Raw genomic sequence first — 17543 nt, forward strand, 5'->3', positions numbered from 1 at the left:
CCATGCCAAGCTCTCCCACAGCCTTGTTTTTCCCATTGGCAGATTCAGTCGTTGTTCCCAAGTTGTCCCAGCATCCTTTGCTCCAGCATCCTTTGCTCCCTTCCTTCACTTTGCGTGGAGCTCCATCACAACCCATATTGCATTGCATTGTAGAGGTTTTTATGCCCATGTGCCCAGCGAGGTTGCCTTCCTTGAACACTGTTTTATTTTTTTTAATTTTTTATTTATTTATGATAGTCACAGAGAGAGAGAGAGAGCGAGAGAGAGAGGCAGAGGGAGAAGCAGGCTCCATGCACCGGGAGCCCGACGTGGGATTCGATCCCGGGTCTCCAGGATTGCGCCCTGGGCCAAAGGCAGGTGCTAAACCACTGCGCCACCCAGGGATCCCTGAACACTGTTTTAAAGCAATTGGTAGCACTTTGGTTTGGTAGCTCTTTTGTTTCTGTTTGGTAGCTCCCAGTAGCATCTGGGCTAATGTGTATTAGGTGCTCAGTATGTGGCTGAAACAGAATAGCCTCCTTTAGAAGGAAGGAAAAGAGATCATGTTTAAATTCATCTGAGAACAGGAGGAAAAATCTTTGCTCCCAAGAATCACAAGAATGTCTGGTGAAGGGGCTGCTAGTCTGGAGATTCTTAGGAAAAGCCAGTAACAGACATTGGAATCTTAGCCAAAGAATGTAGACTTAGGCCCCTTCATTTTGACTTGGTTTGTGCTCTTGTGAGGTCTTCTTTTGCATCAAGCCAGTAGGTGGATTTTACTCGAATGACAGGTTTTCCAAGAGAAAATAGGGAAATAGTTTCAGTTTCTAAATAACTTTATTAGACTACAACTAAAACTTTGAAACAAGTGGGTTCTTAACTCATGTCAAAGAAGAGTCTACCTCATAAGAAATGATCCAGAATCCAAAGTACGAGAAGGTAAGATGTTCAGGGAAGATACTAACCTAGAAACCACAGGCTGGTGGGTCTTGGGGACATGGAGATACTCGTGCAAGCAACCTTGGAGGCTTTGGAGAATATTTGTGATAGGGTTTCCAGGGCAGAAGTAGGAAAGAAGGAGGATTGAGCTTCCTACTAATAAGCAGGTAGAGTCCTGAACCTAGGAAATATAGTTAAGATGCATTTGAATAACTCTACCAGAAAAAAAAAAGATAAATTTCTCTAGCTTAAAGTTTCGTATTGTTTATATCACTGTTTCCTATCTAAATTTAAAAAATTATATAGGTATTTTAATAATTATATGTATTAGCCAGACTTGCTGTGGTAATAACTCCAAAAAATTCAAAGGTTTGAAGCAAACATTAATTTCTAGGTCATGGTGTGTGTCAGCGGCTATGAGTCAGTCCCTATGGCTCCTGTCCACAAGTACTCCATTCTGAAGGAGCAGCCCCCGTTGGGACGTGCCAGTTTCCAGGCAGAGGAGCGAGAGAACAAGAGAGCTGGTGAAAACCTGCAGTGGTTCTAACACTGTCTGCTCCATCTGGTGTGTGTGTCATATTCGCTCATGTGCCACTGGCCAGGGCAAGTCACATGGCCAAGCCAAAAGGCAGGGGATGTGAGGGGAATGTGCCCTTCAGTGGGGAGTCACTTGACAGTGATGAGAATGTATAATCCTCTTGAAGGAAGTCAATAACTGCAGATGACAATGCCGTCCTCCGTGTAGTTTGTGTCCTTTGTCACTGAACATTATTTAGTTAAGTACTTTACATCAATTCAGATTGACCATTTTAAAATGTTTTAAATATGTTTTCTCCCTATGTGTATTATTACAGTTTGAGATAATCTTGGGGTGGTGGGGATGGACCTCTTGCCAGGGAGTGATGTGGGTCACTGCATGGCTTCCAGTATTATTCTTGACTCCCCAGTGCATGGAGCTCTACTGTAAGTACATCATTGCATTAGCTAGAATCTTCCGGAACAATTTGGATAAGGGAGTGATATTAGGTATCAGGATCTTGTTTCTGAGTTTGGTAGACAGGCCTTTAATGTTTCACATTGTTTGCTGCTTTAAAAAAAAAAAAATTGAGATCTAATCACAAATCCTAAAATTACCATTTGAAAGGAGACAGTTGAGTGGTTTTTAGTATGTTCACAGCACTGTGCACATATCATTACTGTCCAATTCCAGAATGTTTTTGTCACTCCCCAAAAGAAGCCCCACATTCCATAAGCATTCACTCCCTGTTCTCCCTCCCCTCAAGCCCCTGGCAACCAAAAATCTGTTTTCTGTCTCTATAAATTTGCCTGTTCTGGACATTTCCTATGATTGGAGTGATACATGTGGCCTTTGATGTCTGGCTTCTTACACATAATGTTTTCAAGGTTCATGGTTGATGTTTTCTGATATAAACTCTAAAATATTTCATTTCCCTGATGATGAGTGATGTTGAACATCTTTTCAGGTGTCTTTTGGCCATCTGGATGTCTTCTCTGGAGCTATGTCTGTTCATGTCTTCTGCCTATTTTTACGTTGGATTATTGCTGTCATTATTATTTTTGGTGTTGATTTGTATAGGTTTGTTGTATATTTTGGATATTAACACCTTATCCGATATATCATTTCCAAATATCTTCTCCCATTTGGTGGGTTGTCTTTTTCTTTTCTTGATGGTGTCTTTTGCTGTGCAAAAGTTTTTTATTTTGGTGTAGTCCCAATAGTTTAATTTCACTTTTGGTTCCCTTGACAAAGGAGACATATCTAGAAAAATGGTTCTATGACTGATGTCAAAGAGAATACTGTCTGTTTTCTTCTAGGAAATTTATGGTTTGGGGTCTCAAATTAAACCACTTTGAGTTTATTTTCATGTATGGTGTAAGAAAGTGGTCCAGTTTTGTTCTTTTTGCATGTAGCTGTCCAGTTTTTCCAACACCATTTGTTGAAGAGACTTTTTCCCCATTGCATATTCTTGCCTCCTTTGTTGTAGATAAATTGACTATATAATTGTGGGTTTATTTCTGGGTTCTTTATTCTGATCCATTGATGTGTATATTTTTGTTACCAGTACCATACTGTTTTGATGACTATGGCTTTGTTATACATCTTGAAATTTGGGATTATTATACCTCCAGTTTTGTTCTTCTTCGAGAATGATTTGACTATTTGGGGTCTTTGTGGTTCCATGCAAATTTCAGGATTATTCATTCTAGTTGTCCGAAAATACTGCTGGTATTTTGATAGGAATTGTATTAAATCTGTAGGTTGCTTTGGATAGTATGAGCATTTTGACAATATTTGTTCTCCCGATCCGTGAGCATGGAATATTTTTCCATTTGTGTCATCTTCAATTTCTTTCATCAATGTTTTATAGTTTTCAGAGTACAAATCTTTTTTACCTCCTTGATTAAGTTTATTCCTAGGTTATTTTATTATTTTTGGTGCAATTGTAAATGGGATTGTTTCCTTAGTTTTTCTTTCTGCTACTGCATTATCAGTGTATAGAAATGCAACTGCAAAGAAGTTTTACTTCCTGGAACTTTACTCTTTTTTTAAGATTTAAAAAAATTAATTTATTTGAAAAGAGGAGGAGAGGCAGGGGAAGAGGGAGAGAATCTCAGGCAGATGCTGTGCTGGGAGTGGAGCCTGACACAGGGCTCAATCTCATGACCCTGAGATCATGACCTGAGTCAAAACCAAGAGTCGGATGCTCAACCAATTGAGCCACCTAGGCGCCCCTTAGGAACTTCACTTTTATTTCTTAATTTTACTTAGAGATTTTAATGGAATGGCTGATAATAATTCATTACCAATGAATACCAAAAAGCATTTTGGTATTGTACATGACATGATTATATCCAACAATAATTATATAGTCAGTTAATGTAATGAATTGTGTTAATACATTTCCTAACATTAAATTATTCTTGATTTCCTTGAACATATTTGACTTGATCCTGGTATATTCTTCTTTTTAAAAATTCGTTTAACGTACCACTTGATGTTAATTTATTGACAGTGTTTATGCTTATATCTAATTTCCTTTTCTGTCCTAATATTTTGATATCAGATATAGTTAATACCTATACTTGGCTTAAAAGGTTTCTCCGTTTTTTAAAAGTATATGTCTTAGAGTATTTGAATAAAACAGAACTTCATCCTTGAGATTCAGTGGAACTCAGCTGTACAACCATGGGACTTAGCTTACCTTTCAGTAAAAGTTCTCTGACAACAGTTCTGTGGTTATTTATTTAGATTTTCCACCCCAACTAAATTTCATTTTGGCTGTGTATTTTCCTAGAAAGGCATTCATCTCATACAGACTTACTTACAAATTTAATGGCATATTCATAGCATATCCTTATAATTCATAATCATGTATAGAAGTAAGATTTAAATAGTTATTACCTACTCTCCTCTCCCTCCATCCCCTTCTGTATTGATCAGGTTTCCTAAGTTTTGCTTTATCTGATACATCTTTTAGAAGAAATATATTCTGGTTTGGCTTGTAATTTTTACTCTTTTCCATTTTCAGTTTATACTTTAACTTTTGTATTCCCTCTTGCAGTTTTGACATTTTCTTTTTAAAACGGAGCACAAAGTAGATGTGGCCTAAAGTGTTCTATTTCATGGAATAAATCTTTTTCAAATATATTTATCTGCTCTTGAGGACTGTGCTACTTTCTTCATGTTTTGGTCTTCTTGAATCTGAATGAAGATGCTAACATAGGTTACGTATATTTTAGGTGTTCTTTTGTCTGATGACGTAATGCAGGCCTACCATTTGCCTCCGATCAGAACAAGTGAATTATTGGATCCCCTGTTTCTCCATGATGTTAGAATTGTCTTCTTGGATCTTAATTGAATTGAATAATCAGTTGATAGATGAGTTGAGTGATCTGTCAGTGGGAAAAAGAGTCAGAAGGAAGAAATCCAGGGTCCTGGTTAGTTGCTCAGGAAAACTTGGCTTTATTTCTCTCTGGTAGTTGGCTTTCTCTCAGCATAGCCTGGCTTCCTTCTTGTTTTGGGTTTTCTCCCCATCTCAGTAGAGCCTAGCTCCTTCAGTTTGCTGTCTTGCCTGCCTTGTGCTCAGTGGACCTTCCCAGGGTAGCTGACCAGTTGCCTTCAGGTTCCTTTGACCTACGTCTTGCTTTTGCATCTCTACCCCTCATAGCGAGAGGAGGCCATGTGGGCAGACCCCCCCTCTACTGGTGATCTTCACATGGCCTATATGTCTGTGCATGGCCTCCCTTTGCCCACAGCACCCAGCCACTCTAATGGTCCTTCTTTGTCCTTCACTCCCTCATCTTCCCAGAAGATTTCACTCTTATATTAGAGTATACATATGAGGGCTTCAGGGCCTTTCCTACTTCTTTGGTAACCTTGATAACCTCAAGTGACCTCAGGGACATGGGTTAAAGGTACCTCCTAGTTCTTTCCTCACTTGTGTCCCAATTATATCCAGTAGAAAACTTTTGGAAGTGTTGGGTGTTGGCATTTGGATGGCATTCTTGCCTGATTTCCAATCTGGTCCGATTCCGGTCACTGCTTGGCTTTTTCTTTTTTTCCCCATTGCTCTTTCTTTTCCATTCTCTAGGTTGTTAAGTTAGTATTTGAGAATGGAAAGAAGGAGAAAGCAAAGGTGTGTGTGCCCAGTTCATGGAGTTTATCTAGGAGTCTAGATTTGTAATGTTTAAATGAGTGTGTAACATTCCTATTACTGTAAACATGATCATTTCCTGGTTATTGAGCCCTTGGGATTTTTCCAGGGTTCACTCTGCGTTCTTTGCTCTGTTATGAAGCATCTTTGAACAGAACATTTTTGGGATTTTCCCTTTGAATGTGTTCTCTAAAGTAGGCTTAAATTCAACCTTACAACAAAGTCAGCAATCAAGAGTGTTCTGTTCAGTTTGTGTAGGACATAGTCATTCTTCATGCATCTCCTGTGTGCTTGGCAGGAGGGAGGTAAATGGACGCAAGTCAGGTACAGTATGCGCCTCCTCCCCTTCAGTATAAGGATGCCTTATGTCAAGCTCTTTTGAAACTAGATCATGTTGCCCATATTCCTCTTCTTTCTTTTTTTTTAAATTTCATTTATTTATTCATGAGAGACACACACAGAGAGAGAGAGAGAGAGAGAGAGGTAGAGACACAGGCAGAGGGAGAAGTAGGCTCCATGCAGGGTGCCTGACGTGGGACCCGATCCCGGGTCTCCAGGACCATGACCTGGGCCGAAGGCGATGCTAAACCGCTAAGCCACCCGGGCTGCCCCTATATTCCTCTAATAGTATCGAAAAGAGAAGTTAGGGTATTTAAGCATGACCTTTTTTTTTTTTTAAGTTTTTATTTTAGTCACCCAGTGCTCATCATAAGTGCCTTCCTTAATCCTCATCATCTATTTCACCCATCCCCCCACTCCCCTCCCCTCTGGTGAGCATCAGTTTGTTCTCTATAGTCGAGAGTCTGTTTCTTGATTTGTCTTTTTTTTTCCCTAAGCATGACTTAAAAAATTAAATCCATATTGCCTCCTAATGTATACCACTTTCTTTTCATAAACCTTATGTATAATGTAATACAGAGTTTCACCAGTGACTTATGTTAATTTAATAATCTATCTCGTGGCTGGTTGACTACAATGGTAGGTCTTATAACTGAAATTCTTTGAACCAGAGGGGTTTCTGAAGCAGCTTATGTATGTGTTTCTATTCCTAAGTAGAAAGGCGTGGGGGTGAGGATAGAGAAGAAATTCACTTATAACTGAAGCCTGCATAAGTGAGAATTGATATTTTGAAACAATGAGGAGTTTTCATTTATTTATTAACTGTGTAGTTGTGATTTTCCCAAGGGGCACTGTAGCCACAGTAAAATCGTTAAGGCAAGTGTATTTGAAGCACCAGACTATGACTCTTATTACAGTTTTTATCTTCAGCAGCATATATTAAGTATCCGCTGTGAACCCAGCCCCATCATAGTCTCTAGGGGGATGCAAGAATAGTTGCAGATGAGTTGATTTCACCTTTTTTTTTTTTTTTGAGTCTGTTAATAGTGGTGTAGCACCCACTCTATTCCAGGCACTGTTCCAATTGCTTCCATATACTAATTCAATCCCATTATACCCATTTTATAAATAAACTAGGTGTGGAGAGATTAAGAAACTTGCTGAAGTCACACTGCTTGTAAATAGTGAAACTGGGCTTTAGAACTGCCCAGTCATTGCTAGGCTCAGTTTCCTTGTCATTCAACAGACATTTATTGAGTAACTTCTATTGGCAAGGGGTTGAGTTGGATCATTTTCTAAGACTCATTCATTTATCATATACTTATTGAATACCTACTATGTGCCAGAGGATAGAGGAGTGAATAAGACACAGTCTCTGCTCTTGCCAGACAATCAGTCAATACATAATACATTTTCAGATAGTGACAGTCTGTGACTAAAATAAAGCCAGGGAAGGGTCTGGAAAGTGATAGAGGGGTGCAGGGATATTTTTAGATTTTGTGGGCTGAGGAGGCCTTTCTGAGTAGGAGTCATTTGAACAGAAGCCCATTTGAAGAGAGGAGCCAGCCACATGGGCATGTGAGGGGCGAGGAGTGACCCAGGTGGAGTGGACAGCAAGTATGGAAGCCCTAAGGTCTAAGTGAGCCAAGACCTGTGCATCTGGAGCAGGATGAGCTAGCAGGCAAATGTCAAGGATGAGGTCAGGGAGAATGATGAAGTCACCCTGACCCTTATGGGTTATGGGATTTCATTGTGAATGCTATTGGAGGTCTTTGAGAGTTTTGAGCAAGAGTGGCATCCTTTGATTTTTTGCCAGATAGTGGAGATACAGGGCGTTGTTGGGTTGGGAAAAGTCACACAAAAGGCACTCGATAAGAACCTTGAACTCCGAATTTGAAACCTGGATTGAGCGCTTAGCATTGCAATGATTAGCTTCATTTGCACCTGACACCCGACCTTTTGGAGTCTGCCTCCTGCTCGGTAGAGACAGCATCTGTCCTGCTGACCTCACAAGGCTGCCCTGAGCTGCGATGAAGTAAGAATGTGGAAGCATTGCGTACCCACGTGCCGTGGAAAGCCGAGCTGGCGGGGCCCAGATTTAGGAAATTATAGACATTTGCAGATCATTGGCTATTTGTGCTTACAGAACACCCCGTGAAACACCTGATAGTAAGGGTGCGAGTGTTTTCCTGGCTACAAAGTCCAGGAGGAAAGAATCTTTGGGGAGATAAGATCTGATTGACTGACTCTCCCCTCCCCTCTCCTGCTGCCATGAACTGACATGAGAACAAGTTAACTTCCTCCTGTCTGGCCAGGACATCTCAGACCTCTGTGTGGGCTGTTTTTGGAGGGTTGTTGGCAGAGATCCTCAGAGCAAAGGTCAGGTGAGTTGGCTTGGAGTTATTGGGAGACCTGCAAACACACACGCGCGCGCACACACACATACACAGATACACACAGGTGAACAAGGCACAGTCATAGTTGTCAGGGACTTGCAGTGTTTGTAGATGTTACATATATAAATCAATGATTAAAACTGTGAAAACTGCTTCCGTGGAAGTATCTTCATTTTTTTTTTTTTCGTGGAAGTATCTTCAAAGTATGGAGAAAAGATGGACTAATTCTGTCAAGGGGCCGATCAAGGAAGGATTCACAGAGGAGGGAGCATTTGAGCAAATTCCAGTAAGATGCTTGGAGAGGTGGCTTTACAAGCAAAGGTGAGGGATTACAAACCAGCATGGTGGGTTCTGGAACTGATGCCATGAGAAACAGGGCTGGTAAGATCCTTCTAGGCCAGATGGTGGAAAGCTGCTGTCAGAGCCCGTGTTGGCTTATCTGCCTAAAGATTCTGAGTTCGTTCTTTCTTGTGCAGTGTTTAGCCATCGGTTGAGCCCCTCTGAGGCCCAGTGTGCCAGTGTTGCTGAAATGTCAGTGAGGGTGGGTCCCTGCAATGCCTAGCGCGGTGTCTTGCCTGAGGTCAGTGTTTAAACAGTCACCGAAATGAGGGAGACACAATGGTTGTCACAGAGCTCCAGAGATGTCCTTTCAGCTGCGCAGCCACCGGGCTAGGACACTGCACCGCCTGTGGTGTCTGCGTGCTGACAGAGCAGGCGGGTGGGCCCCTGCCGGCGTGTCCACACGAGGAGCTGCCGTGGGGTTTGCCTCCCAGCTGAGCCCTGGGCTGAGGAGAAGTTGGGGGCGGGGGGGTCTGTGCCCACGAGTATCTTCTGCAAAAACGGCATTTGTTCAGTAATTACAAAAATATTTTTGACATTGCATGAACATGCTATGGGATTAAATTATCTGCAGTCAGTAGAAAAGACGAAGGAAGGTGCCCTGTTTATTTTCCATCATCCCGAGGTGACACGGCCCTTGACTGCAGGTCATACTCGCCTCTGCCTGGTCGCAGCCCTCTTCCCAGATGTCCCGGGATGCGACTTCCCAGCTCACGGATGCGACTGCTAGGTTGACCCCTCGCTTCCTCCGCGTTCTCTTCTCCGGGGGCTAAGTCAAATCCAGCCCATACACAAGAAGAGAGGATTCAGGGAAAGCATCTCCGCGCTCCCGGCCTGTGATCCGATGACCCATGGGTTGAGAATGTTTCCAGGGCCTTTCCCACGGTGCCCTGTCGCTTTCTTGCCGTTCCCCCGTGTTTGCCTCCTGATGACTCCAGGGTGATATTCAGATGCCTTCACATCTTCTGCAAGGCAAGGGCTTTGCCTGTTACTATGCCTAAAAAAAAAAACAAAAAAGTTAAGACTGCATTGGATATTGCAGGATATTGTAGGAACATAATCAACTGACTTCCTCTTAAGGCCTAAAGAGGAAGGGGTCCATCATTTTAAAAGTTTCCCTTCTCTTCCTTTTCTGGCATTTGCACCCCTCCCTCACTTTTATAATTTGTATATTATGGACAGATTTACAGATACACACACCAAAAAGGGAACTGTATAATGAACCTGCAAGTACCGGCTTCAACAGTTATCAACTTTGGGGCATATCTTGTCTCGTCTATATCCCCGTCTACCCATCCTTAATTATTTTGAAGCAGATACCACACATCCTATCATTTCATCCATGAATGTTCTAGCGTATATTCCTAAGAGATGAAGACTGTAAAATCATAATACTTATATTATCTTGCCTAATAATGCCTTAATATCGTCAAATAACTGATCAATATTCACATTTCTCTGAATATCACAAAATCTGTTAACACTTTGTTTTAATCAAGGATCCGCTGCAGTTGTTGATAGGTTTATCAGTTAGCTTTGCATCTCTGGACTCTCCTTCCATCTTTTTTTTTTTTTTTTTCCTCGCAGTTTATTTATTGATGAAACTGGGTCTTTGGTTCTCTTTAATTTCACGCTGTGGGTTCTGTCAATTGCTTCCTTAGAGCATGGTTGAGCATCTCCCTCACGCCTCTGTATTTCCTATAAATTGGTGTCGTGTCTAGAGATTTGTTCAGGATTCAGATCCAGTTTTTTTGGCAAACATATTTTCTAGGCGGCTAGTGTGAACTTCTTTCAGGAGGCACAAGTAATGTTTACTTGTCTCTTTGTGATGGTTGATTGGGTTTCTAAATATACCAAGTATTTAAGAGGGTTCAGTCTGTTAATGTTTACCTGGGCCCAGGTGGTGGTCTTAGAAAGGCCGAGAGAGAGAGAGAGAGAGAGAGAGAGAGAGAGAAAGAGAGAGAGAGAGAGAGAGAGGGAGAATGCTCTTGTAGTGTGCTCATGGCATTCTTTGTCCAAGTCTGACGGTGGTGGGGGCTGTTAGGTTCTCTGTCCCCGAACCGTTTGCTTCTGGGCATTTCTCCCATGCTTGCTGCAAGAGGAGTCGGCACGAATTTGGTGTAGAGCACTTGCCATAGTTTGTGTCTTTTGGTCTCAGGAGACCTGTTCACTTAAGCAGCACTTAGTAGGGAGAGGCTCGGTTCCTTTGAATGGTACCTTTGTATTCAGCAGTATTTCTTGGTTTGGCTACATGAGCAATTTCTGCGGATGTTTCCAGATAATATGTTTTCATCCAATTTGTAAGGTGACTCTTTTCTTCTTTCAGGATCTCATTTTGCCCAACGGTGGCACTCCAGCGGGTACTTCGAGTCCAGCTTCTTCATCTTCCCTTCTCAACAGACTCCAGCTTGATGATGACATTGACGGGGAGACCAGAGATCTCTTCGTCACAGTTGATGATCCCAAGAAGCATGTGTGTACGATGGAGACCTACATTACCTATAGGATCACCACCAAAGTAGGTCCCTTCATTGTTTTCTGTCCCTGTAGAAGGGTCTTGATGAATTAGAGACCTGCCATCATGATTCCCACCTTGCTTTCTCCCAACCTTTTGGTAGGACTCCTCACCTTCATCTGAAAGGCGTGTGTGGCTTTTTGAGAGAGTAAATGTATTCACAGCAAAAGGATTCTCTGTGAATTTGTTTGACTTTAAAATGAAGGAGAAATTATAACTATAGTCTTTGAAATGAAACCTTTAATCCCTCTATTTTCACTTATTTTGGGTCATGATACTGTTTGGCATGTTAATATCACCTTACTCTTGAAATTTATGAATCATTGTATCATCCTGAAGCTCTGGATGAGCTCTGGTAAGACCATGGTTATAATTTGGCATAATTGGAACAGATCATAGCGGAGGGGAGTAAGAGGAGGCTGGGAATGAAGATTTATTGCCTTTCTGCTTGCTATGTGCCACGAGGGTAGTGGGCAGGGTGCTGGGATTGACTGGTTTCATGTTCACAGTGACCCTCAAAGGTAGATCTTCTAGTTAAAATGTTAGTGATAAGAAAACTGAAACAGAAACTTTAAGTAACTCACTCATGATTACCAACTTACAAAGTTGGTAATCACGAATCTAACTTGAATGTTTAGGACTGTTAACCTCACATTTTAATTTTCAAACCCATATTCTTTAACCTAATTCTACTTATAAAAGAATAATGTGTTATTTTTTACTTTTGAAAATTATTTTTTCAATATTTTAAATAGCACTACAGTTTTAAGCAGGGTTTCTCATCTATGGCAGGATTGACTTTTTGGACTGAATAATTCTTTTATGGGGGGAGTGGTCCTATGCATTGTAGGATGTTTCCCAGCACCTTTGGTCTCTACCCATTAGATGCCAGTAGTACCTTTCCCCAACCGTCAATGGAGACAACCAAAAATGTCTCCAGAAATTGCCAAATATTTCCTGGGGGACATTATTCCTGGTTGAGAATCACTGATTCAGAAGAAGAGTAACAATATTTACACTCTTAGGAGAAAATACACATGATCACTTTATATATATATATATATGTATGTATATATATGTATATATATACACATATATATATACACACACATATATGTACACATATGTATACTTCTAACTTGTATTACTTGATTCTGAATTTATTATAAAAAGACATGTTAAAAAAGAGGCCCAAAATGGAGTCATTTGCCTCCCACTATAGCAAGCCACAACTGAATTATACTTTCAACCTATCCTAGGAGTCATCACTTCATATTTTTGAATAGAGAAAGTGTTTTATTCAGGAAACCATCCTGTTTGTTGGCATTCCCCCCTCCATCACAGGCCACATGATAAAGAAGGATTTACATATTTTTAGAAGTTTTACTAGATTGAGGGCACCTTTGTGGATGGTATTAAGAGAAGCATTTATGAACATCTCTCTCTTCTACTGTGCCTTTTCTCTTTTCCATTGTAGAAGATAAATTAATTTTTTACTGTCAAAGTTTAGTGGGTTCTATACTTGTCTAAAGTCTTTGAGGGAGATGGGCAGAGAATAAAATACACTCAAATTTTGTTTCTTCATCTTTTGTTGGATGACAATGCTATATTTGAAAAATTATGCAAGTATTATAAATACTTTATTGTGAATGAGGAAATGATTATAAAGACCAAATACAAATCTTCCTTAGCCCTACACACTTACTTGCCAAAAGCAACCATTGCTAAAATTTGGTATATATCATTTCCACTCTCTCTTTTTTTTTTAAGATTTTATTTATTCAAAAGAGACACAGAAAAAGATGCAGAGACATAGGCAGAGGGAGAAGCAGGCTCCCTGCAGGGAGCCTAATGTGGGACTCGATCCCAGGACTCTAGGATCACGCCGTGGGCTGAAGGTAGGTGCTCAACCACTGAGCCACCTAGGCATCCCCCATTCTTTTTTGTGTGTGTGTTTACACATGCACAGATAGAGTTAAAATATATATAATTCAGATTTCACTGTAATAGTTTTCTAACCTTCTCCTCTACAGTATTTTTTTTAAACGATTTTATTTATTCATGAGAGACAGACACAAAGAGAAAGGCAGAGACATAGGCAGAGGGAGAAGCAGGCTCCTCGTAAGGAGCCTGATGCAGGACTCGATCCCAGGACCCCGGGATCATGAACTGAGCTGAAGGTAGATGCTCAACCACTGAGTCCCCCAGGTATCCCCCCCATACTATTTTTGAAGACCTTTCCGTGTTTGTATATTCAAACAGAGAGTTTAGTTTTTCAATCTCTGCCTAAATTTTTATGCAATGATTATACAGTATCTTTTCTCTATGGACATTTAAGTCCTTCTCAGATATTTCTCTGGTTTTCTTGCTCTGTCGTTTCTGTACCTGGTTCACATTTGAGAACTTGTCTGTGAATATGTGCACACCTACATGCATGCACACAATCTTCCCCAATCCTTAGAGGTTCTAGGTTGATAAACGTATTCCCGTGACTTATTTCCACCTCTGCCCCCTCCCACCCCCAGGGTCAACTTATTTTTTACCCTGTAGTCAGCAAAATGCAAAACCTGTTTTTCTTGAATTTATGCTCTAAACAGCAGAAGGACAAGGTGACTGCCTTGCTGGCACAGCAGTGCTTGCCTACCTTCACATTTGGCCACCCTGCTTGGTTCCTCTGCCACACTGTCGACCTCCTGCAGTTTTATTTATTTATTTATTTTAAATATTTTTTTTATTGAAATTCGATTTGCCAACATAGAGTGTAACACCCAGTGCTCATCCCGTCAAGTGCCCCCCTCAGTGCCCCTCACCCAGTCACCCCGTGCCCCCGCCTGCATCCCCTTCCACTACCCCTTGTTCATTTCCCAGAGTTAGGAGTCTCTCATGTTTTGTCTCCCTCTCTAAAGACCTCCCGCAGTTTTAAACCTACAGGACATCCGCTACCCAAGTCATAAGCCACCTCGCTCTCCCGTGCCCCTTCTCTTTCCTTCCTTCCTCTTTTTCCTTGGTGTTCTTATCTCTCTGTCTTCTCCCTGGGGTTGATATCCTAGAAGTCAGAATTTTTCTCATTCCCTTTCCATATTTTCTCTTTTCTCTTCTTTCTTTCTTGATTTTATTTATTCATGAGAGACAGAGAGAGAGAGAGAGGCAGAGACACAGGCAGAGGGAGAAGCAGGTTCCATGTAGGGAGCCTGATGTGGGACTTGATCCAGGGACCCCAGGATTACACCCTGAGCCGAAGGCAGATGCTAGACCACTCAGCCACCCAGGTGCCCCCCATTCCACATTTTCACCTGGCTGTGATGCCTCAGGATTGGTGAACCCCGTTGCGGGATTACGTCTCATTTCTTACTCTCCATTCTATCTCAAAGCTGAGTCCTTTGCTCTTCCCTGTGCAGGTGGTGACACCAGGTTTAATATCTTGGTGGTGCACATGGAACCTTCTTGCCAAACATCGCATTAAAGCATGTCTACACACCCCGATGTAGCCCCACACCCTGTGGTGTGCAGGGCTGAGGGGAAGAGGACAAGCAGGAGCACAGGGCCTCACACACTGATCTTGCCCTGGGACCCCCACTCTTCTGTGGTTCGCTAGCAGAGTTAATGATCACAGGATGAAGTTGTACAATTACTTACTTCATTACTTTGAGCTTTGACTCTCCTGCCCTGATTCAGATTCCTAATGACCAAAGCCGGACAAAGAGCTGCTTTTGCCTGAGCTAAAACAAGCCTAGGGCTGAGAGCCAGCCTAGGCAAAGCAGTGTCTAATCTAAGCACCCAAATCTAAGTGATGGGTGCCTTTCTTTTCTGGGGAGCCAGCCCGGCCTTCTGAGGGCAGGCGGATCCTGGGTCTTTTCTCTGCAAGCTCCTAGAAAGTATCATCATCATAATAGCCAATTACTGAGCACTTACTGTGTGCTGTACTTTTTGGTCATAGAAACCTTTTATTTTATAGAAGTGTGCTTATCGTAGAGAAACTAGAAAACTCAAGGAAGCTGAAACAATGAAAGAACACCTATAAGCTCACCAGCCAGAAATAATCATTTATAAATTTCTGAACTGTTTGTCTCTAGCCATTGACAAAAATGAGTATTTTGCATGCTGCCCATTCATTTCATGTGTTGGGTATCTTTCTGTGCTAGTAAATGCCAGTTAGCACACCTTATGCTATCATTTCCTTCCTTCCTTCCTTCCTTCCTTCCTTCCTTCCTTCCTTCCTTCCATCCATCCATCCATCCATCCATCCATCGATTTATTTGAGAGGGAGTTGGGGGGAGGGTGGGGAGAGGCAAGGGGAAAGAGAGAACCTCAAACAGACACCCCACTGAGGGCAAAGCCTGACTGTTCAATCATTTCTAAGACTGTGTGTGTTCCGCTATCTGGAGGAGCCATCGTTTATTTTGTGCTACCTGCCCTAAATATATTGTCAGCTAATCCTCACACTCAATGAGGCAGGTACTGGTGGTATTTTTCCTTTGTGGATGAGGAAACTGAGACACAGACATATTAAGAAAGTTACTCGAAGACCTGCAACTGATACGTGGTGGAGCTTGGGCTGGAATCTAGATCGGTCTGTGCTGTGCTTCCACAGGCACGATTTTCAAGAGAGGGACAGCTCTGCCCCCCTCCCAGCACTGTGCGCGGCCAGCTGCCCTCCTCTGGGAGCCATCCTCCTCTGTCTCTCACCCATCTCCTTAGTAATCCTAAGTCTTGCACCCAACTAGCTGCTTGTTTTAGAAGCCTCCGTGGTCCACAGAGGCATCTAAATAGCACTCAGAGGTCAAGGACACAAGGATTACAAAGCCAAGTTAGATCTGGTGGCAAGAGGGTTCCTGATGACTCTGGGGGCCACACTGCCCCTGGGGGGGAGGTGGGCCAGAAGCGGCCAGCACGCGTGCCCTGGGTTTGAGTGAGCGAGAAGAGAGAGTGTTGGTGGTTTGGCAGTGAAGTGAGAACAGGGGCTGGAAGGAGTGTGGGTTTGGGTGGACGGGGTCACTTCTTCTGTCTAAGGATGGACAGGACTTGTGTGAGTGCCAGGGGCCAGCGTGGCGGGAGAAGGGAGCATTAAGGTGAGCCGGGAGGGAAGGTGGAAGCTGCCGAGTGGGGATGGACAGAAGCCTGAGCCGACGTGGAGGGAGCATGTGGCCTCCGATGGGGGATCCGATGGGGGAGGTCTACTCTTTCCCTTGTTTCTAGAGGAAGAAGGGAAGTTTCTGTTTTGCTTTGTTTTGTTTTGTGGCAGGAAGTTGAGGGTTCTGTGCTTCTAGCTGCAGTTTTCGTTAGGAATAGTGATGATCTTCTGCTAAGAGCCAGCGGGAGGGAAGGCTGGGAAGTTTTCAAAACTGCGGGCTTTGCATAAACCAACGTGGAGAACGAGGGAGAGTTGACCTCGGAAGTGTGAAAGGGCCACCTGGCAGCGTCGAGGGTCCGGTGGTAGATTTTATCGTGTCCGTTCGCGTGTCGGCCTGCTGTGGTCTTTCCTCCAGGAGCGTGCTCACACCCCGGGTGTCGCAGAGCAGGAAGGGCGTGGTTGCATTTTGGCCAGAGTTGTGTGAATGGACAGTAGGGGAAGGGACATTTAGGATGGTGGCAAATAAGAGAAGTGACAGGTTATGGAGTTGATGCTGAATAAGGAAGTCAAGATAGAATTGGACAGAATGCCAAGGGACTGTAGGTCCCAAGAGGCTGAAACACCAGGGGTCTTGGGAAACGAAGTCTGAAATCCAGGAGGTGCTGGTTAGAGAGAGGGGGGGTCTGAATTTATGCCAGATGACAAAGTCTGTGGGGAAGCGGGGGAGTGGAAGGAGGAGATATCATTGGCTCAAAGGTGGGTGTTGTGTGTGCAAAACACCTGGATCTCCAGGGCACCCCCGGTTGTGTAGGGGCTTTGGAGAGGAAGCCCCTTTGGCACTAGAATTCTCTGGGAATCAGGAGAATTGATAGAGTGTCAGTAGAAGACAGGTGTGAGGGGGACAGAGATGTAGATATCTTGATGGCATGAGCCTCAAGAGGATTTTCACGGGGCCGTGGAGCAGTGGAGGTGAGGAGCAGTGTGGAATGAGGGGGTTATCAATAGCAACTGTTGGTGTTGGGGGTGAGGGCAGAGTTTGTGAGATGTGAGAAAACAAGCGACTTTCCACCTGCTGGGACAGCAGGGAGGCTGTGGTCTCCAGGGAGAGCTAGCTTTCCAAATCTAAATAGGTGGAAGAACCACAGAAATTTGTTTATTATGGAAGGGGTGTTCTAGAAGGCTTGGTGTAAAGCTCTGAGAAATGAAGCTCCGTGGAGCATGAGGAGACCAGAAGCCTGTCTGGTCATCATTCTCAGGTGTTCTGTTAGGGTAGCAGTGTTTTGAAGCAG

General features: G+C 42.9%; 1 protein-coding gene across 5 annotated transcripts in view; it reads left to right on the plus strand.

Moving 5' to 3' along the window:
• The window catches only part of SNX30 (sorting nexin family member 30), a 108709-nt gene that overhangs the window by 36314 nt on the left and 54852 nt on the right, over positions 1-17543 (plus strand). For 3 of the 5 annotated variants that reach the window (XM_077912940.1, XM_077912935.1, XM_077912936.1), the window contains exon 2: positions 10995-11186. In XM_077912940.1, coding sequence (XP_077769066.1) covers positions 10995-11186 — 192 coding nt within the window. Of the gene's footprint in view, positions 1-876; positions 919-10994; positions 11187-12953; positions 13082-17543 lie in introns of those variants that run through there. The other 2 variants (XM_077912937.1, XM_077912938.1) reach the window with 2 other exon arrangements.

Source organism: Canis aureus, chromosome 10 (assembly GCF_053574225.1).
Source record: "Canis aureus isolate CA01 chromosome 10, VMU_Caureus_v.1.0, whole genome shotgun sequence".
Classification (NCBI taxonomy): domain Eukaryota; kingdom Metazoa; phylum Chordata; class Mammalia; order Carnivora; family Canidae; genus Canis; species Canis aureus.